At 39.2% G+C, this 22,559-nt stretch overlaps 1 protein-coding gene across 4 annotated transcripts in view; it reads right to left on the bottom strand.

The window, feature by feature from the left end:
• Nucleotides 1-22,559, bottom strand: part of OSBPL6 (oxysterol binding protein like 6) — a 209,065-nt gene that overhangs the window by 21,376 nt on the left and 165,130 nt on the right. For 2 of the 4 annotated variants that reach the window (XM_030802340.1, XM_030802342.1), the window contains 3 exons: nucleotides 17,098-17,231; nucleotides 5,663-5,770; nucleotides 3,843-3,980 (listed from right to left, as the gene is read on the bottom strand). In XM_030802340.1, coding sequence (XP_030658200.1) covers nucleotides 3,843-3,980; nucleotides 5,663-5,770; nucleotides 17,098-17,231 — 380 coding nt within the window. Of the gene's footprint in view, nucleotides 1-3,842; nucleotides 3,981-5,662; nucleotides 5,771-16,288; nucleotides 16,313-17,097; nucleotides 17,232-22,559 lie in introns of all 4 variants that reach the window. The other 2 variants (XM_030802339.1, XM_030802341.1) reach the window with 2 other exon arrangements.

The following is a 22,559-nucleotide window of genomic DNA, read 5'->3' as shown; positions in this document are numbered from 1 at the left end:
CTGTCTCAAAAATAAATAGAAAAACCCCCAAAGGTCAGAGGAAAGGAAGAAATGGCAACTCTAAATTGTAGATAGGACAGCCAGCATAGGCTTCCCTGGAGGTGACCTGTGAGTAAGGGTCTGAAGAGAGTGAAGGAACTGAAGTTGTGGATCTCTGGGGGAAGTGCTTGGGCCAGGGTAGATGGCAGTGCAGAGGCCCAATTTCCTTTGGCAGCTGCAGTGCAGGATACGCAGCTTGAGCTTAGCCTGCAGCTGCTACTAGGATTCCCACATGTATAGTCAACTCACCAGGTGGGTTGCTAAGACCATGAGTGTGAAGGCGCAAGGAGCCTTCTGGAGAGACCTCATCACAAGGTGATACAGTTTGGATGTGTGTCTGCATCCAAGTCTCACACTGAAATCTAATCCCCAGTGTTGGAGGTGGGGCCTGGTGGGAGGTGATTGAATCATGGGAATGGTTTTCTCTGGAATGGTTTAGCACCATCCCCTTTGGTACTGTCCTCCTCATCGTGAGTGAGTTCTTGTGTGATCTGGTAGTATAAAAGTGTGTAGCAACTCCCACCTTGCTCTCTTGCTCCTACTCTGGTCATGTGAGGGTCAGCTTCCCCTTGGCCTTCTGCCATGGTTGTAAGTTTTCTGAAGCCTCCCCAGAAGCCAAGTAGATGCCAGCATCATGCTTCCTGTACAGCCTGCAGAACTGTGAGCCAATTAAACCTCTTTTCTTTATAAATTACCCAGTCTCAGGTATTTCCTTATGGCAATGTGAGAACTGCCTTATACATAAGGGAACTTAGAGACTTGGGCAGATGAGATTGTCCCAGAAATGAAGCCTTAGCTGAAGGGGAAAAGCAACTCTGAGAACATCATAATATCTGTCACTTGGGTTTATCTCCTGGCCTACCCCCTTCAAATACTTAAGGCCAACTGTTGTGATAAAGGGAGAAGTTGCAAGTAAAAACAGTTATTTTATGAAAACCTGTGAGGTACGGGGCACAAGGAATGGGGGTACAGTTCAGCTCTTTCCAGTGTGAGTTGTAGGAGACAGTCACTCTCCTTGCTACAGCAAGGGACACGAGGTATCTTTAGCAAATGGGCAACTCCAGAAATCATTCCTTTGGCTGTTGGAAGGCTCCAGAAGACAGGTGGCATGAGGCTGGAGCGACAGCAGGCATCAGATTATAAGGGTCTTTGTTTTAATAGCTAAGGAATTTAGAATATTATCCTAAGGACACTGGGGAATACAGACATAATCAGATTTGCCTTTTAGGAAGATTACTCAGGTTGCCCAGCAGAAAATGGATGGGATGCAGCAAGATGGGAGACTGGAAAAGTTATGAGACTGATGGGGTGATCTAGGTGGGGAGCAGATAGGAACTGAATTGGAGCAGTGGCACTGAAGCTGCAGAAAGATGTACAGATCTGAGAGTATTTAGATGATGGAAGCTACAGAACCCGAGTGAATCAAGGTGAGTGGTAGTAAAGGGAAAGAAGGAGTGAAGGAAAATCTTCAGGCATTTGGTGTGAACAGTTGGGTAGAGGGGCACTTAGACAGACGATACGAGAGGTATGGGCAGGCTGGGGTTTCTCCCCTGGTGGAGTGGTGGGGCTTGTTGATGAACTCTTTTGGGACGTGCTGAATTAGAGGTTCTGTGAGCACCAGGTGTCAGTGTCTAACAGGTAGCTGGTTATGTAGATCCTGAGCTGAGTGTCTCTTGGACGGTTCTGTCCTTGAGCTTTAGACTTAAATATGCAAATGCCTGATAGGTAACTCCACTGAGAGGTCTGATAAACTCATGATGCCTCACAGAGAATGTCTCATCTCCCTGCGACCCTGCCCTCCACCTTCTTATCCGCTCTCTGCCACCACATTCACTCCCCAACCCCTCACCTGTCCCAGGGTGGCACCACCATCTTGCTTGGACTCATGCAATAACCTGCTTCACATCCTCTTCATTTCTGTATACCCAGTGTCCAGGGCAAGCAGTACCTGGGGTCCCAGCTGGGTGTGCCCCAGGGACTTGGAAATAGCTCTCAGAAAGGTAAGCTAGGAAGTCATCAGATGATAGGTCAGAACTCAGATAATGCACGGTCAAGTCTGACTGTAACCTGACTAAAGAAGGATGAAGGGGTCGGGTGCAGTGGCTCATGCCTGTAATCCCAGCACTTTGGGAGGCTGAGGCAGGCCAATCACCTGAGGTCGGGATTTCGAGACCAGCCTGACCAACATGGAGAAACCCCGTCTCTACTAAAGAAACAAAATTAGCAGGGCGTGGAGGTGCATGCCTGTAATCCCCACTACTTGGGAGGCTGAGGCAGGAGAATTGCTTGAACCCGGAAGGCAGAGGTTGCGGTGAGCCAAGATCACACCACTGCCCTTCAGCCTGGGCAACAAGAGCGAAACTCTGTCTCAAAACAAAAACAAACAAACAAAAACAAAACAAAAGCAAAAACAACAACAGCAAAAAAAAAAAAAGAAGGATGAAGGATGGGTCAGCAATGGGAGCTCAGCAAGGCAGAGTCAGAAAAGGAAATTTTCGTAGCATCATCGACAGCATGGTGGTCCCTGGGGGTGCAGGCAGACAGACACAAATACCAAGTCGTTGTGGCAGAGTATCCCTATGATGGAGGGTGAGTATGAAGCTCTAACATTCTGGCCCTGTAGCCTTAAGTTTACTCGTGTCCCTTGCTCATCAGGCAATCTCCGACTAGAATTAGGCTTGCCATGCAGATTTGCCTACAGGAAAAGACGCACTAATTAGCAAGGATGATTATTCTGTCCATCTGAGAGTATGTATCAGTTACCATCACAGATCATTAAATTAGCATTCCAGCCTGTGAATGGAAGTCTCTGTGAACCTGTTAATGCATGCCTTGGGATCTGACAGGCAGGTGTACGCCTTGGTATGCTGACAAATTCAGTATCTGATATAAGAATTCTATTTTACTTTTCTCCCATTATAAAAATGATATGTATTCATTACTGCTTTCTCTTTTCCACTTTGTCTTTGTTTCTAAAATCACTCATAATTTCAAACATCCAAAAACAACTACTACTAATTGTCAGGATGTTGCCTTCCAATCTGTTTTCTATGCACATGGAAATAATGTTTAGCAATGATTTCATTTCTTTTTTGTAAAAATGCAGTATAGATTTGCAATCCCAAATGACAAAATTCCTAATCAGCTGTGTGGAAAAGAGTTTTGGCTGCTTTCCTCATGCCAAAAAAAGTTGACTACACTGTAGTAAAAGAGCTAATTTCTGCAACCTGACCAAGGAAGAGGTTCCCTGTTTCCAAGACCTTGGCAAGAATCATAAGCATGAAGAGCAATCCAGTACAGCTTTTATGATAGTCAGTGGTTAACCTCCAAAAACCATAATTATCCAACTAGCTATGTGCTACACATTATCCTTCTAAGATTAAATTCATGTCCCTAGCGAAAATATCTAATATGTATGTGTCTGTGTATGTGCATGAATGGTGCTTTCCTAATTCTCTCATTCTTTCTATATTTATTAGCTAGTCTCCTTCTATAAAGAGCTCTGTCATAAACTCTTTTGTTACCCTGAAATAGGAATCATAGAAGACACTCCAATAAACGTTGATTCTTTCCTTTAATTCATCAAATTTAAATTCTTGATGCTCAGAAACGTTAAGTGCTTAGTAATTGGGAACTGATAACAGTTCGCATGCTTTTAGCTTTGCTACAATTTGGGCATTTTACTATGATGTAAACAAAAAAACAAATGAAAGTAACCACCAAAAAGTTCCACAGTTTTATATTCTTTAACTCAAACTCAGTCACAAGATGTTGAGGCCAACAAGTCAAGAAGGCATACATACCTCATTCTCTGATGAACTTGCAGAGAGGAGCACCTCTTGGGCATCAAAGAACTCAGAAACAGACTCTGACATGGAGAGGCGGCTCTCATTGGCTGCTTGCTGTGATAGGGGGAGACTGACATGGATTTGCTCACCAGCCTGCAGAAGACAGAAGCATACAGTGTAATTGCTTTTCTCCCTGTTAGAATAGCTATTCCTTCAAATTAGCCAGATTTCTACTCTTTAATACTGTATGTTAAAAAGTGGCGGCCACAAGTAATTTTCACTTGCAATTCAGTAATGATTACTGTATAATTTTTCTTCCAATGTGTCTAAAGACCCCAAAAGGAATAGTTGAAAGGTGTTGGTACTGTGCCTTGATTTTAAGTCTTTGGTTGATTGATACTAAGTCAGGTTAAGCTGCTATGAATACCCTGCTTGACTGTAGAGACAACTTCATTCTCTTATTCTTAGGTCTGTCATATTCTAACGGTACATTAAACATAAAGAAATATTTGTAGAAACTACTAGAGTCATGCTAAGAAAATCTATAAAACTAATTTTTGAGACAGACTATATACGTCACTTTCCAATTTGATCATGAATTTGAACCAATAAAACACATGACTGGAATATTGAACCTTATTTCAAATTATACTTTTATTCAATAAGTGATAAATAGTTTTCAAGGAAGCTATTTAAGTTTCAATAAAAAATGTAAAAGAAATATATATATATATATATATATATATATATATATATATATACTCTAGTACACATTTCAGGTTGAAAAGAAGATTCCAACTGAGATTATCAAATTATTTTTGAATGACAAATTTTAGAAATACTTCTAGATTCTGGGCAGTTGAGTGAATATAAGTGTTATCAGAGAACACAGGGCCCATGGAGGTGAATGGATTTAGGGTGGAAAACTTAAGTCAAAGACAAGTTGTCCTGGGATAATGTTTCCTAAGAGGTTAGAACCCTTGTACCTATAGATTTCTAGTAAAATGTATGTTTTTGGTACAAATATGACCTTAGTATCAGTTAAACCTCTCATCTTGTTACATATATCACCACTGTATATAAAGCTCTAACATTACTGTTAAAAAGTGTAAGTTCTCATGCTATAAAGTAATAATTTTATGGAGAGTCATAAACAGAATTATACACTTAAGTTTAGCCCATATACTGAATATTCCCCTATTCTCTTAACATTTCTTCAATCTGAAAAACGGAATAATAATACCACCCAACACAGAGCATTGTTGAGAGTATCAAATGAGATAACACATGCAAAGTCATTAACACAATACCTAGCACATAGTAAGCATTCACTTGACACATGTCAGCTATTAATTAGCAGCAGCAGCAGTAGTAGCTGTAGCAGCACCATTAGTATTATCTTAACAAGGTCAGGCGACTTCTGTCCTTAGGGCTTTCAAAACAAACCTTAAGAACACTTTTACTTGGCAACTTCTCAGCTAGATTTTTTTTTTTTTTGCAACATTTCACTGGCCATTTGATGCTAATGAACACTTCTAATGACGAATGAGACAGACACTGAAAATTAACAAGCTGGAGTAGATATATAAATCAAATATTCAGCGGCATCAGGTGAACATAGGAATAAATAAAAATAGACACTGATCACCAGGTATAAATGATGTCAAGTTCTTATATATCCTTTACTTCAAAGAATATTGAACTGTCAGTGACACAAATATTTATGGAGGGAACCTTATTAACAGTGAAAGAACTGGATATAAATAAACAAAAATATGCAGTAAATTTAGATGCTAAAAAATAGGTACTCTGCATCTATTTAAAATGAGTCTTACCTCATCAGGGCTAGGAATAATATTTACACTGACAACCTGATCACAAATAATAGACTCTGAATGTATTCTGTTCAATCGACTCCTTAGTTCAGCATTCTGGTTGAGTGCCTTAAAATAACAAAAACCACACATGTAATTTAAAATTAATAAGCAAGCATAAAACAGAACAAGTACACAGGTACAAGTTAGACAATAATGTCTGTGATGTTCTTAGCTCTAACTTTTGAAGCCACCATGAGCCAGACCCTACCAGCAAGGAGTAAATAAATGGCTCAAAATTAAGGTATTCATTTTTTATAAAATAAGATTGCTACTTTGCAGGTTGGTGGGCTGAAAGAGTTAATAGATTTCATAAAAGTGATTCATGAAATTTTCTTTCCTTTAGAGTGAGGCCCATTACACTCAAGCCCAGTCTACCACCACATATATATTACTTTTTGCAGCCTGTGATGAAAACTACTGTTTTCATTGAAAATTCTTTCACGTTTTTGTTCTAGTTTCTAAAGTTTGGGAGTTGTTTCAAAGCTGGGTAGTTATCTTAAAAATTAGTTAGAAATGGAATGAACTGGCTTTAGTTTGTAGAATTATATTTTAGTCTGTTTAAAGAAAACATCTGTATTTTCATTTTCCAGGAGCACATAATCAATACATATGACAGTGCTGCAGAACTAACTTAAGTGCAAACAAAAAGGTGTCTTCACTGAACAGTGTAGACACTGACAACCATAACAAAGAACAGAGCACTGAAAGTACACCAGCTCTAAGTTCTCTACATGACACTACCTCCAACATGCTTTAAGTTAGCATCAGTAAAACACTACTTGCTATAACACGGTTTAGTATGTGGAGCAACTGCATTTATTACAAGAAGAGAACAGCTTTACATAAGCATGGCATCCCTACAAGGACCCTGTTGACAAAGGTACAGTGAATCCTCTGGGAATGAACATCCCATTGATACATAGAAACATGTTCCATTTATAGACTACAGATGTAGCTAATTGAAATTATATCAAGCCTCAAGTTAAAGACCTGTGAGAAGACAAGGCCCAGAGAAAAGACAGCCTACTTTTCCTTCCCATTAAGATCGGTGATTAGAAGATGTAATGATATAAATGTCAGTGCCTAGTAAAGAGGGCATCTGCTTCAGGGAATGGGCATTCTGCTTCATTCAGAGCCAATGAATACAGTAAATCAATACATAAACAAATATAATCTCATAATTACAACTCTGTACCTATTAAAACACCCAGGGTAAATACAAAGTAGCTAAACTCTTCATTGCTTACTCCTTGAGCATGGAGCACAGAGCAGCCTCTTCTCTTCTCTCTCCATCCTGGTCCCCATGTCTTCCCTTCCCTCAACCCAGTTTTTGCTTTTTGAGGACAGAACTATCACTTGCAGCCTTTGGATTTTGTTTGAAGCTGTTAGAACCAGTTTGTAAAATATGTCAAATCATATACTTGATCTGGAGGGCTGTCACATTGATGGATTAAAGGTGGATACAGATTCTACAGTCATTACATTTGGAGATAGGAGGAAATATGTCTCTGACTATCTGAGAAAACAGGAATGTTTTATGGGGAAAAAGGTGATAACATTCTTAGCAGATAAACCATGTGCCTCAAAGGAAGACTCCTGGTATCTTTTCATCCTGAAAAAGTGCTCAGGATCATTTTTCTTGGAGCAAAATCTCAAACACTTAGAATTAGAAAAAAAACCCAACAATGACACTGCATTACTCTTATCTATTGTGTGTACCAAAGGCCTTTCTCCTATAAGTTAGGACCACAAAAGATGCTGATTTCTTCTTTGTTGCTTCTCTGCCTACAAGTAAATACATAGTTGCCTTAGTTACTGAAATATTTGGAACCAGATATGCTTTGGTGTCATATAAGTGGGAGGCCTCATGGTAAGCTATTTTGATAGTTTTAATTGCAGAATCACAGTTTTGTTGTTGTTGTTTGTTTTGAGACAGAGTCTTGCTCTGTCACCCAGGCTGGAGTGCAGTGGTGTGATCTCAGCTCACTGCAACCTCGGCCCTGGGTTCAAGTGATTCTCATGCCTCAGCCTCCTAAGTAGCTGGGATTACAGGTATGCACCACCACATCTGGCTAATTTTTGTATTTTTAGTAGAGATGAAGTTTCGCCATGTTTGCCAGGCTGGTCTCAAACTCCTGACCTCAAGTGATCGTCTGGCCTCAGCCTCCCAAAGTGCTGGGATTACAGGCAGGAGCTACCCTGCCCAGCCCAGAATCACAGTCTTGACCTGAGGTTTTTATACAAATAGCTCCTCCAAAGTAGCTACACCTTCTGTTGCCACTGTAAGAGTGTTAACAAAACAACCCCACAAAAACTCAAGGGCAAGGATAAGTAGTGGTTTTCTTCAGGGTGAGAATGTTAAAGATAGGTTTGCCATTTATAAGAAAAGCTTGCTCTGGATATTTAAAAAAATTAAATTCTTATTTAAGCTCTCATCTTATCCCATGTTCATTGAATGTGATCACGCCTACAGGTATGTGTGATGGGCACACAAGATAACATCTAGCCATTAATATCAATAAGAAATGAACTCAGAGGTTTTTAATTTAAATATAATTTATTCTTTTTCTTAGATGTGATGTGAAAAATAAAAATTCTGGCCTGGGAGTCAGAAGATCAGGTTCTCTTGATCTCAGGGCTAAGTAGTCTTCACCAAGTTACTTAACCTTTCTGGGGTTGTATTAAATAAACATACAAATTTGACTGAAACGCTAAGTCAGAATCCTGCACAGTGCTTCTTGGTTATCATGTTGAAGATCAACTAGTATCTAGAATAGTGCAAAAATAATTCTGGGTTTGGGGATTTTCTGATGCTTAGATTATGGTTCATAGGAATTTCTATACTTTATGGGGCAAATCATCAGTATTTGGCCCTCTGATAAGAGCATAATCAAGGTATTTTTACATTCTATGCAAAGTTGACTTTGGCATTCATTGGGATGGTCTGGAGAGAGTTTTATCACCTATGTCCTTACTTAATTCTCTTATTGTTGAAACCCTGTTCTCTCTTCCACTGATGGCAAAAAGAGTAGCATGGGAGCAAAAGAGAGAAATCTTAGTTAAAGTATTTCTTATTAAGATGAAGGCTGGGTGTGGTGGCTCATGGCTGTCTCAGCACTTTGGGAGACCAAGGCAGATGGATCACTTGAGGTCAGGAGTTCGAGACCAGCCTGGCCAACATAGTGAAACCCCAACTCTACTAATAATACAAAACTTAGCTGGGTGAAGTGGCACATGCCTATAGTCCCAGCTACTCAGGAGGCTGAAGTAGGAGAATCACTTTAACTCTTGAGGTGGAGGCTGCATTGAGCCAAGATTGTGTCACCGCACTTCAGCCTGGGCAACACTGAGAGACTGTGTCTCAAAAAAAAAAAAAAGTATTTTTTTATTAAGATGAAGAAAAATAGAAGTATTTTTATTTGTTTTTTTTTACATTTAATTTTTTAATGTAAATTTTTTTCAAACTTCAAAACTATTTTTTTTAATGATGGCAAATACTCAAAGCCAAAGATCTGCTGTGGTTTACCACTATTGGTAAAGAATTACACTTTCCTGCCAAAATATTAACATTGTGCCAAAAGAAAACAGTTTGGTTCCATTTTAAGTACATAATGATACATTTTGCTAGTTCTTATTCTAATCACTTTTAGAATAAGACAAATTGAGACAAAAGTAGAAGACTCATCTCTGCTGCTATGATTTCAAGCCAGATGTTAAGCATGTTGAGTTCAAAGCTAAAAGTTTAAAAGACATCATTTTATTAATAATATCTATGCAGTGGTGGAAAAGAGTTGCTGTTACATAGCACAGGAAGCATGGAAATCAAGACTGTTCCCACTCTGGCAACCCCAGTGGTGAAAAGTGTAAGTCGGCAACTGAGCATGCAACAGCCCCTTTCTGGGCATCCTCCTCCTTTTGCCTTGATCGTACAGGCTGTTTTTGAAGTTTGCTACAACCAAGTGCCATGAGCTTTCTGGTGTAGTGCTCTCAGGTAGCGCTTAGGTCTACGTTTATTATTTCCTGCCCTAAAAATTATTTTTACCTAATAATACCATGTTTCTATAATAATACCATGGAAACTTTGGGACAAGTATTGTCAGGGAAATGATGCTCTTCATGACAACAGAAAAGGGCCTAGAAGATGGCAGAAATAAAGTAGGGAATATACCCAAGAGGAGTGAGCAGTGGCATAAGCAAGGAAAAACGAGGCAGAGGACCAGCCCCTGGAGCCAGCCAATGAGCAAGAAGAGCTATGGAGACTTGTCAGCAATAACATCGCTGTTAGTGGCATACAGGACCAAAGGCCTAAAGGGAGGAAGCACCTTGAAGTCAGGAACTGGGCACAGATTCTTCATGCAGCAGGTTTGATGCATATTCTCACCACTTGCTTTACTGAGCTCGGACTGCACTAAAAACTACAATGCATGCTCATTTCCCCACACCTCATGTCCCTTATGCACATTTCAAGTCTAATATATCCAAGAAACACACAATTCCTTTCCAATGTATAAAAGAAGTTACCGTCTTAAAGATTTGAGCCAGAATCAATTACCTAAATTGCCACCTCCTTAGCTACTAACTACCATTCATCAACCCTGGCAGGTAATTCCTAGGTGAAGATTTATCTTAGGCTGGGTGAGACTCTGGCATAAACATTTTACTAAATGGAACTGTGGGTTCTGGGAGAAAAACATAGAAGCCTAACGGCTGGAGAAGGATATGAAACATATGGCAAGATGAAATCATCATAAATTTAAATCCTTTAGATAAAAATAAAACTGGTTCAAAAGGAATGAGAAAATGAGCATAGAAACTGTCAAAGCTAGAGCTGTCAAAAACCAAATCCTGGGTCTCTCTTAAAAATCACTTGTTTTTTCAGTTACAAAAATACCATTATAGTATATTTGGAAAATGCAAAATATAGACAAATTTTTAAAAAATGCATCTTACTACCCAACTGTTGGTAGCTTGGCCCATTTCTTTCTAGATTTTTTTCCTCTGTATTTTTTAATATTGTTTAATGGGTGCACAGTTTACGTACTCTATCTGCCCCTTATTCTTTGCACATAAGCAGTTATTTTGTTTCAAACTCTTCACACACATAATTTTAATAGTTGCATTAGCAAGTATTTCCTACTATTGGACACTTATGCTGTTACTGATTTTTACTAGTATAAATAATACTGTCATGAATATGTGCATGATTGTTTTCTAAATTTCAGCATTAATAGACATATCAGCCATGGACCTATAGGGTAAAAGGGTAAAAACATTTTAAGCCTTTTAATAAATATTGCCAAATTATGTTCAAAATGACAACAATTTAAAGTTTAAAGAAGATATGAAGGATTCTATAAAGAGTATCTTCACATACAACAAATTTGGCCAAGCCTCAGGGAACTATGAAATTCAGGAATAAACAAAAACACTTGCAACTTTTATTTCATCACAGAATAATTATTTGGGTATGTGAAATGTTGTGGACAGGGAGGATGACAGATATGACTGGGATTTTAAATGATGCTACTATATAGTATGTTAAGCAATTTTTTTGCTTCAATTCTCACATTTACATTTTGCTGATTCTAAGATGCACATTTCCCCCTACATTCACCGCCTCTGAAGCACTGTGTCAGTTCAATTGACAGTAGTGGTTTTTTTTTCCTTTTCTCAGTAATGCACAAAATGATGATGGATGTAACAACTGATGGCATCTTGATTTAATAAAATACAGTGATTCTAGCTGGAATAGATGGGTCATATTCCGTTATTCACATTTATATGAGCCCAACTCTCACTGCATTTAACACAAGCTGTGCACAATTTCTGGGGCCAGGAATCAAACTAGTAACAGTGATAAAATGTAATGTATTGAAGATAGGCTCAAGAGGAGTTGGATTTTTATTATTATGGTAATCTGGGGTGCTGAGGTTGCCTTAGTTGTATTACAGACTATTTCATTTTGGTGTTCAGGGTACTGCATTAAACAAGACATAAGCTGGTTGCAGTGGTTCATGCCTATAATCCCAGCACTGTGGGAGTCCGAGGTGGGAGGATCACTTGAGGCCAGGAGTTTGAGACCAGCCTGGGCAACATGGTGAAATCCCATCTCTACTAAAAATACAAAAAATTAGCCGGGCGTGGTGGTGCATGCCTGTAACACCAGCTAGTTGGGAAGCTGCGGCAGGAGAATCACTTGCACCCAGGAGGCGGAGGTTGCAGTGAGCTGAGACTGCATCACTGCACTCCAAACAGGGCAACAGAGCAAGACTCTGCCTCCAAAAAACAAACAAACAAACAAAGATATGAAATTATAGCTGATGTGAAACAAAGTCATTTATAAGGGATAGATGCCACATAAAATGTCCTGTCTACAGGCTTGGGTCCAACATCTAGGCTCCCTCTCAAGCATGAAAGTTTAAGTTTCATGAGGGTTAAATAATAGAATTATATATGTTTTTGTGTACATATAGATCAGGAAGTAATAATACTTTATTTTTATTTTTTTTGAGACAGAGTCTCGCTCTGTCACCCAGCTGGAGTGCAATGGTGCGATCTTGGCTCACTGCAACCTCTGCCTCCCAGGTTCAAGCAATTCTCCTGCCTCAGCCTCCCAAGTAGCTGGGATTACAGGCACCTGCCACCACACCCAACTAATTTTTTGTATTTTTAGTAGAGACAGAGTTTCACCATGTTGGCCAGGCTGGTTGAAGTAATATTACTTTAGAAGAGCAATTCCTTAGACCGTCCAGCCTTGCAAATTTTTGTTTCCTCAAGGCAGGTAACAATTTATGTTGAGCATGTTGTAAAAATGCTAGTTTCAAGTATTTTATCTGCTATGTGCCTTTGAAAAAGATGATAAAATTTGCTGAGTCTGATATACTTAAAGCCTTGTTGAAATGCAGCACTTTAATCATTAGACATACATCAAATAGGACTTATGTCAAATAAAACATAGGCTTTAAAAGTTTTAGACTGCTTAAATAAGTTTGTTTGTTTGCTTTAGAGACAGGATCTTGCTCTGTTGCCCAGCCTGGAGTGCAGTGGTGGTATCATGGCTCACTGTAATCTTGAAATCCTGGGTGCAAGGAATTCTCTTGCCTCCACCTCCCGAAGAATTGGGATTGTAGGCATAAGCCACTGTGCTTGGCCTAAAGATGTTATTGAAATTCAGTCTTTCTCCCTCCTCCCCTCTCTGGGGGACACCTGGCTTTTTTTCTGGACCCCAGAAAAATATCTGGGAGTTTAACTCATGACATTTAATATGGACCAAACATGTCTTTAGGCTACCTAAAATGACGCTATAATGTGAAGTTATACTAATTCAAAAACATACTCAGAACATGGAGAACAATGGTCTCAATGTACTGAGGCTAATTAGTGCTTGGTCAATCTTAAGCGCTGCCATTAAAAGAGGGACAGCGAGGACAGAGTTGGCCAACCACGAGGGCTGATCAGTTGCTTTCCGCCCTCACTATTTCCTTATCTGCTGGCCCCTTTTTCTCAAGATATAAACATGCTGAGACTCCCAAATTCCAGGGCTGATTGTCAGTTCATATATTAGTTGCTACTAAATTGGATTCTGTTAACCTTTTTCTTCCTGAGACTATTGAAACTCCCCTTGGTCTCAGTGGTCATCACTTCTAAATCCTCTGGCTGCTTCCCCTGAGTCTCCATCAAAGGCTTCTCTTTCTTGGCCTGTCTTTTATCTTCTTTTATTTTTTGAGACGGAGTCTTGCTCTGTTGCCCAGGCTGGAGTGATCTCGGCTCTCTGCAACCTCTGCCTCCTGGGTTCAGGCAATTCTCCTGCCTCAGCCTTCCAAGTAGCTGGGACTACAGGCATATGCCGCCAAGCCTGGCTAATTTTTGTATTTTGTAGAGATGGGGTTTTGCCATGTTGGCCGGGCTGGTCTCAAGCTCCTGACATCAGGTGATCCACCAGCCTTGGCCTCCTAAAGTGCTGGGATTAAGGTGTGAACCACTGCGCCTGGCCACTTGGCCTTTTTTTTTTTTTTTTGAGACGGAGTTTCACTCTCGTTGCTCAGGCTGGAGTGCAATGGTGCGATCTCAGCTCATTGCAACCTCCGCCTCCCGGGTTCAAGTGATTCTCCTGCCTCAGCCTCCCAAACAGCTGGGATTACAGGCGCCCGCCACCACGCCTGGCTAATTTTTGTATTTTCAGTAGAGATAGGGTTTCGCCTGTTGGCCAGGCTGGTCTCGAACTCCTGACCTCGTGATCCACCCACCTCGGCCTCCCAAAGTGCTGAGATTACAGGCGTGAGCCACCATGCCCGGCCGTCCTGTCATTTAAATATTAATGTTCTCTATAGCAGCAGGAGCACCACTGACCCTTTTATTCTGACTGCAATGCAATTCGTCAACATCTGTAACTGCCCTGATATACAGAGGCATCCATCTTCCTCTCTAGCCTAGACCTGTCTTCTGAGCTCTAGACATAAATATCGAATTGCCTGTTAAATGCCCCGCAGACACCTCAATCTCCACAGAAATCCATCATCAAATACCTAAGGCAAACCAGCTCCTCTTGTAGTCCTACCTTGGGGACAACAACTTTCACATATGCAGTTATCCAAGTAAAAACCCTGGACTGTCTTGACTCTGTGTCCTTGTCCCTCTCTAACATCCCGCTGATCTCCAAGCCATGCTGATTCTCCCTCCTGGGTGTCTTTGAAATGTATTCCCTCCTTCTACCAATGCTGGCATGGCACTTCCTCAGTTTAGAAATATTATCTCAAATGTACAAGCTATTCTCAAATTATCTCAAATACCATAAGAATCTGTCCAACTAGTCTTGCCTCCCAATTCCACCTACCCTCCATACTGTACCAGAGTAATCTTTCTAATATGCAGAAATATGCTGTGATAGTTCTAATTTCTGGCATTATCATTTACCAGTTAAAATTGTTAACTGATAAGATAAATCCAAAACCCTCCCTCTGTGGAGTCCCTGATGAGCTGGTTCTTGCCTACTTAATCAGCTACTCTTATTCTTCATACTTCTTCCATACTTCACACTACTCATACTTCTTCCACTATGAACTACCTGCCATTCTCCAGACACCTCTCCAATGGCCTAACCATGAATAACAATTTGTTAGAAAGGAAAGAACTGTCAGTAAACTTAAATACCTTAAGCAAAGGCTGCTGTGGTTTCCAAAAGGGAGTCCACACTTAGAGGTGATGGGAATAGATGGCCAGTGGGGGTGCGACTACCCTGAGGGGAGGGCATGAACACACATGGGAATGTGAACATCACCAACATGCTGGGATGACACACAACTGCAAGCACTGAATTATCTATTGGATAGGCTGTAACAGTCTATTTGAAACTTAATACTTCCAAATTATTTTCACATCTTTTAAGGCTAAAATTGAGATTTTTTTGTTAAAAAAAAAAATAAACAATCCAACAAAAATCTATTGAGGCCCTAACTTTAGATGCAAATAAATATGTTTTGACAAGAGAGGGAAATATTTTAACCCCAAGGAAGCACAGTTGATCAAATTTTGCTTTATTTTACTTTCATCATGTTAGCATCAGACCCTTCCTTGTGAGCGGCTGCTGTCTACTCAGGCCAGGTTCAAGGTCTGATTCCTCCAAGAAGCCTGATCTGTGGCTCTGCTCTCAGCTCAGGGAACTCCCATTCCTCTGAGCAACCAGAGCCCTGGAAGTCTGCACCACCATGTACTGCTCTGAATGTACTACGGCGTGCTCCATTTCACTGTTTCCTGCTCATCTCATGAATCAGATCATGAGCTTACTGGGAACATGGCCAGGGCTACTTCTACATTGGTGTTCTGTACCTTGCATAATACCTAGCATATAGTCACCTCAATGGAATACAATGAATAAGGGAATGAACAAATGAATAACTGTTGTAAAATTTCTCTTCATAATTATTTCTAATCTCACCTGAAGCCCGACCCGAGATCTCTATCTACCACTCTCTGTTTCACCTGCAAGCAAATAAAAGCAAGCAAGCAGGCAAGCAAGAAACAAATGCATTTTCTTGTTTTTCTTAGTAAAGCTTGACTTCTAACTCTAAGCCTCCATCATTAAATACATCTGAAGGAACCATCGCAACATTTAGGGGGACAAGAATGTATTTTATATGTTTACAAGATGACATTTGAATGTTTACTTGACAATTATTTTGATCTTTCTGATTCACGATACTTTCAGAATAATGATTTGGAAGACCAATTAACGTCAACTGAGTGTTCGACCGATCCATAACATGAGAAGGGTCCAAGGAAAGCCATTAAAATGTTCTTCTAAATAAAGCCCTCTGCAGACTGGCAGAATCATAGTGGATTTTCACGCTCATGCTCCTGAGATCCCTGGCTTTGTACTGGAAGCAGCATATGCCCCTCAGCTGACAGTGTTTTATGGATAATGCGGAAAGTGTGGCCCAGATAACAACATCCATGACATGAAACTTAACACTGAAAATACGCCGACAGTTCAGGGACATAAAACATGGTGACACAGTGTAAGTCTACTTTTTAGGGACCGAGGGAAACTGTTCAAGCAGGATCTGCTCCACACGGAGAACCACTTACCCAGGATTTGCTTGCTCCTTCACTCTGATCCAAGGCACCAGGAAGTGAATAATATTTTATATAAACACCGAGTTCTCACAAAATCACATAACGACATCGAATTCTTAAAGAAGTTAAAGTCAGTGCATTTATAGACTAAAGAAAATACTTCTAAGGAACTACTCAGTTGAAAAAAGCATAAGCACAGCTCTAAAGGATTTTTATCAGAAATTTCAACTTTGATAGAGATACATAGGGATTTGATTAGTATTAATAAGATCAACTCTATAATATATATTGAAATATAAAAGTCTAGTTCAGGGAGCATAACTTAGGAAGAAAACCTCAAGAGTGCAAATTAGAAAAGAAAAAAATGGGTGACAGTAATCAGTAATTTTCAACAGATTAAGATGTAAGTGGGAAAAATATTAAGTGTGGAAGATCTAGCACATTTTTAAAAAATATTTACTATTGGACTGAATATCTCCTGGAACACATTTCAGATGTATAGGTCAAATAAATGCATAATTCTTTTTTTAAAATCAGGGGCTACCTTATAAATGACCTTAGAGAAGCATTAAGTGTTCAATTGGCCAAAATTACCATTATATGCTTACAAGCAAGTTTGGTTTATTTTCACTCTTACCTTGACATTTTGGGGAAGAAAAGTAGTAAAATCTAATACTGACACTGCAGTCTTTTGGGGGAAATTCTGCAAACTGTACTATCCCCATGACTAGCCACCTCCCTGCCAGCCCCCTATCTTTTGATCTTTCATCTTACAGGGTTGGGAGTGTGTCATGTACATGCAAACACACACTCTTGCCTACCTGAGACAGTGACTGTCGGAGCCGTGCCATCTGCATGTTATGGCCTTTACTGTGATCCTGCTCGGAAACCATCTGCTTCAGCTTCTCCTTCTCTATAGCTATGCTATTAAACGCAGACTTCAAAAGAGAATGCACTGGGTGGGGAGCAAAGTGAGAAAACACTGTCAGATATGTGCAGAAAGAATACACAACATTATAAATTTCTCCAGACTTTCACTCACAAATAGGCATTTTTTGGAAAGGCTATGTAATGGTCTAATTAAAAATCAGCCTTCAAAAGGAATCTTTATCAGAATATCTATACTCCACACAAATATTCCAATGGCAATTGATCAGAGTGAAAAATTTGTTTTTTATACCAGACAGGCCAACAAAAATTTGGAAGTAGCATGTAAAATATCAAGATCAATGCGAAGTATCAATATTTAGAAATTAATTTATAATCCCTAGAAAGAATAGGGAACAAGTTTACTTGCCATATTTGATTATCATATTTGAGCAGTTCTGTGTAGCATAAAGTCTCACATAAATAATTTAGAACTATCCAAAAATATTCTCCAAAAGCATGCACCCAAAAAGAGCATTTTATGCATTCTGCCAACATAAAACAGGTGGCTGATCAAGAAGTTTTGACTGGTTCTCTTGGAGGTAGGAAATGATATGCCCTTAAGAACAGCACTTGCGTTACTTTCTCAGACAGGAATATCTTGTTGTTAAAGTGCTTTGATTTAAAAGCAACAATAAAAATGACACCCCCTCCCCATTTCCTACATACCTAACAAATTAGCATTGGTAAAATCTGAGGCAGTCTTCAATCGTGAACTACATACAGAAACGGTGACTTTCCAACATCTATTTTTATAATAACAGAGTTTCTATAATATGCAAAGTATTCTAAAATAGGTATTTCCTTATTTGAGAAAGGTATTTATAAAAGTGGAAATTTTTAGCGTAAAATAGAGTGGCTGAATTACAGGGGGAAAATGGCAGGATCACAAGGGATTCACGAGCTATTGATTTATGTGTTACATTCTGTCATCATCAATTTAAAAGTAATAACTTGATAGCTGGATTACATGAATCCTGCTGGTAGCTGTAAAAGCAAGCTCTTCATCCATTTTAAAATAATGCTTCCAAAAAAGTTCATGCAATAGTTATAGAAAAGTTCTTTTGTTTCTTTGCCTAGCATAGAGAATTTGTGTGTCTGTTGAAAATATGTAGTTTCAATGGAGGCTTAAAAATTTTTTTTATTGTGTATATATTTAATGTATACAACATGATGTCATAAGATACATATATGTAATAAAATGGTTACTGTGGTGGAACAAATTAACATATCCATCATCTTACCCATTCCCACCCCCCCACCCCCCCGCTGTGGCAAGAACAGCTATAATCTACTAATTTAGCAAAAGTCCTGAATATAACACACTATTATTAACTATAATCTTCACAATGTAGATTAGATCTTTCTACTTGTTCATCCTATACCTTTGCTACTTTGTATCCTTTGACCTACATCTCCCCTCCACTGCCACCCTGGTAGCCACTGTTTTATTCTCTCTCTATATATACTTGACTTAAAAAAAACAAAAAGGTTCCATATATAAGTGAGATCATGCAATATTATTTTCTGGGTCTGGCTTCTTTTTTTTTTTTTTGAGACAGAGTCTCACTTTGTCACCCAGGATGGAGTGCAGCGGCACAAGCCACTCATTACAACTTCCACCTCCTGTGTTCAAGCAATTCTCGTGCATCAGCCTCTTAAGCAGCTGGGATTACAGGCATGCACCACTACGCCTGGCTAATTTTTGTAATTTTAGTAGAGACGGGATTTGCCATGTTGGCCAGACTGCTCTCAAACTCTTGGCCTCAAGCAGTCTGCTCACTGCAGCCTCCCAAAGTGCTGGTATTACAAGTGTGAGCCACTGCGCCTGGCCAAGTCTGGCTTATTTCACTTAGCATAATGTCCTTCAAGCCCATCCATGCTATGGCAATTGGCAGGATTGCTTCCTTTTTGAAGGCTGAATAATACTCCATTGTGTATGAGTATACCACAGTTTCTTTATCCATTTGTCCACTGACAGATACCTGGGTGGTTTCCACTTCTTGGCTATTGTGAATAATGCTGCAATGAACATGTGAGTGCAGATAACTTTACAACAGGGTGATTTCATTTCCTGTAGATATATGCCCAGAAGAGGGACTGCTGGGTCATATGGTAGTTCTATTTTTAATTCTTTTAAGAATCTTTGTACTGTTTTCCAGTGTATATGGCTGCACCAACGTACATTCCCAACAACAGTGTACGAACGTTTCATTTTCTCCACAACCTTGACAACATTTGTCTTGTCTTTTTAATAGCTATCCTAACAGGTGTGAGGTTGTGGTGCATAGTGGTTTTGATTTGCATTTCCCTAATGATTAGTGATGCTGATCACCTTTTTATGTACTTGTTAGTCATTTTTATGTCATCTTTGGAGAAGTATCTACTCAGATCCTTTGCTCATTTTAAAATCAGGTTATATGTTTTCTTTTTAAAAACATTTTTATTTATTTAATTTTTTTATGAGACAAGTTCTCACTCTGTTGTCTATTGTGGAGTTCAATGGCCTGATCATAGCTCACTATAACCTCTAACTCCTGGGCTTAAGTGATCCTTCCACATCAGCCTCTCGAGTAGTCAGGACAACAGGCACACATTTTAACATACCTGGCTAATTTTTTTAATTTTATTTTTTGTGGAGATGGAGTCTCACTATGTTGCTCATGCTTGTCTCGAATTCCTGGCCTCAAGTAAAGGTTATATGTTTTCCTCCTATTGAGTTGTATGAGTTCTTTATACATCCTGGATATTAACCCCTTATCTGATACATGGTTTGCAAATATTTTTTCCCATTCTGTAGGTTATCTTTTTCTTTTGTTGATTGTTTTCTTTGCTGTGCAGAAGCTTATTTTTAAAAATTTACACAACAAGCTTTTAGTTTGAAATTTTCCATTTATTTATTTTTGATTTTTTAGCCTGTATTTTTGGTGTTATATCTAAGAAATCCATCACCAAGAACAATGTCAAGGAGCTTTTGCTGTACGTTTTCTTCTAGGAGTTTTATAGTTTCAGGTCTTACATTTACGTCTTTTATCTATTTTTAGCTCACTTTTGTGTGTGGTGTAAGATAAGGGTCCAATTTCATTCTTTTGCATGTGGAAATCTGGTTTTCTCAGCACCTTTCATTGAACAAACTATCCTTTTCTCATTGTGCCTTTTTGGTGCCTTTGTTGAAAATTAGTTGATCATATATGTTTGGATTTATTTTGGGGCTCTCTTTTGTGTTCCAGTGGTCAGTGTATCTATTTTTAAGCCAATACCATACTATTTTGATTACTATATCTTTGTAATATAATTTTAATTCAGGAAGCATGATGTTTTCAACTTTGTTGTTTTACCCCCATGTTGCTCTGGTTATCAAATCCTTTTGTGGTTCCATGTGAATTTTACTTATTTTCATTTTTTAAATTTTTTTATTATAGTTTAAATTCTAGGGTACATGTGCACAACGTGCAGGTTTGGTACATAGGTATACATGTGCCATGTTGCTTTGCTGCACCCATCAACTCATCATTTACATTAGGTATTTCTCCTAATGCTATCGCTCCCCCAGCCCCTCACACCTGGACAGGCCCCAGCGTGTGATGTTCCCTGCCCTGTGTCCAAGTGTTCTTGTTATTCAATTCCCACCTATGAGTGAGAATATGTGGTGTATGGTTTTCTGTCTTTGTGATAGTTTGCTGAGAATGATGGTTTCCAGCTTCATCCATGTCCCTGCAAAGGACATTAACTTATCCTTTTTTATGGCTGCATAGTATTCCATGGTGTATATGTGCCACATTTTCTTAATCCAGTCTATCATTGATGGACATTTGGGTTGGTTCCAAGTCTCTGCTACTGTGAATAGTGCTGCAGTAAACATACCTGTGCATGTGTCTTTATAGTAGCATGATTTATAATCCTTTGGGTATATACCCAGTAATGGGATTGCTAGGTCAAATGGTAATTCTAGTTCTAGATCCTTGAGGAGTCGCCACATGGTTTTTCACAATGGTTGAACTAATTTACACTTCCAACAACAGTGCAAAAGCGTTCCTATTTCTCCACATCCTCTCCAGAACCTGCTGTTTCCTGACTTTTTAATGATGGCCATTTTAACTGGCATGAGATGGTATCTCATTGTAGTTTTGATTCGCATTTCTCTGATCACCAGTGATGATGAGCATTTTTTCATGTGTCTGTTGGCTGCATAAATGTCTTCTTTTGAGAAGTGTCTGTTCATATCCTTTGCCCACTTTTTGATGGGATTCTTTGTTTTTTTTCTTCTAAATTTGTTTGAGTTCTTTGTAGATTCTGGATACTAGCCCTTTGTCAGATGGGTAGATTGCAAAAATTTTCTCCCATTCTGTAGGTTGCCTGTTCATTCTGATGGTAGTTTCTTTCACTGTGCAGAAGCTCTTTAGTTTCATTAGATCCCATTTGTCTATTTTGGCTTTTGTTGCCATTGCTTTTAGTGTTTTAGTCATGAAGTCCTTGCCCATGCCTATGTCCTGAATAGTATTGCTAAGGTTTTCTTCTAGGGTTTTTATGGTTTTAGGTCTAACATTTAAGTCTTTAATCCATCTTGAATTAATTTTTGTATAAGGTGTAAGGAAGGGATCCAGTTTCAGCTTTCTACATATGGCTGGCCAGTTTTCCCAGCACCATTTATTAAATAGGGAATCCTTTCCCCATTTCTTGTTTTTGTCAGGTTTGTTAAAGATAAGATGGTTGTAGATGTGTGGTGTTATTTCTGAGGCCTCTGTTCTGTTCCATTGGTCTATGTATCTGTTTTGGTACTAGTACCATGCTGTTTTGGTTACTGCAGCCTTGTAGTATAGTTTGAAGTCAGGTAGCGTGATGCCTCCAGCTTTGTTCTTTTGGCTTAGGATTGTCTTGGCAATGTAGGCCCTTTTTTGGTTCCATATGAACTTTAAAGTAGTTTTTTCCAATTCTGTGAAGAAGGTCATTGGTAGCTTGATGGGGATGGCATTGAATCTATAAATTACCTTGGGCAGTATGGCCATTTTCACGATATTGATTCTTCCTATCTATGAGCATGGAATGTTCTTCCATTTGTTTGTGTCCTCTTTTATTTCATTGTGCAGTGGTTTGCAGCTCTCCTTGAAGAGGTCCTTCACGTCCCTTGTAAGTTGGATTCCTAGGTATTTTATTCTCTTTGAAGCAATTGTGAATGAGAGTTCACTCATGATTTGGCTCTCTGTTTGTCTGTTAATGGTGTGTAGGAATGCTTGTGATTTTTGCACATTGATTTTGTATCCTGAGACTTCGCTGAAGTTTCTTTTCAGCTTAAGGAGATCTGGGGTGGAGGCAATGGGGTTTTCTAAATATACAATCATGTCATCTGCAAACAGGG

This window comes from Nomascus leucogenys, chromosome 22a, assembly GCF_006542625.1.
Source record: "Nomascus leucogenys isolate Asia chromosome 22a, Asia_NLE_v1, whole genome shotgun sequence".
Lineage (NCBI taxonomy): Eukaryota > Metazoa > Chordata > Mammalia > Primates > Hylobatidae > Nomascus > Nomascus leucogenys.
Note: the sequence above shows the minus strand (reverse complement) of the source record. Positions and strands in the feature narration are given on the sequence as shown.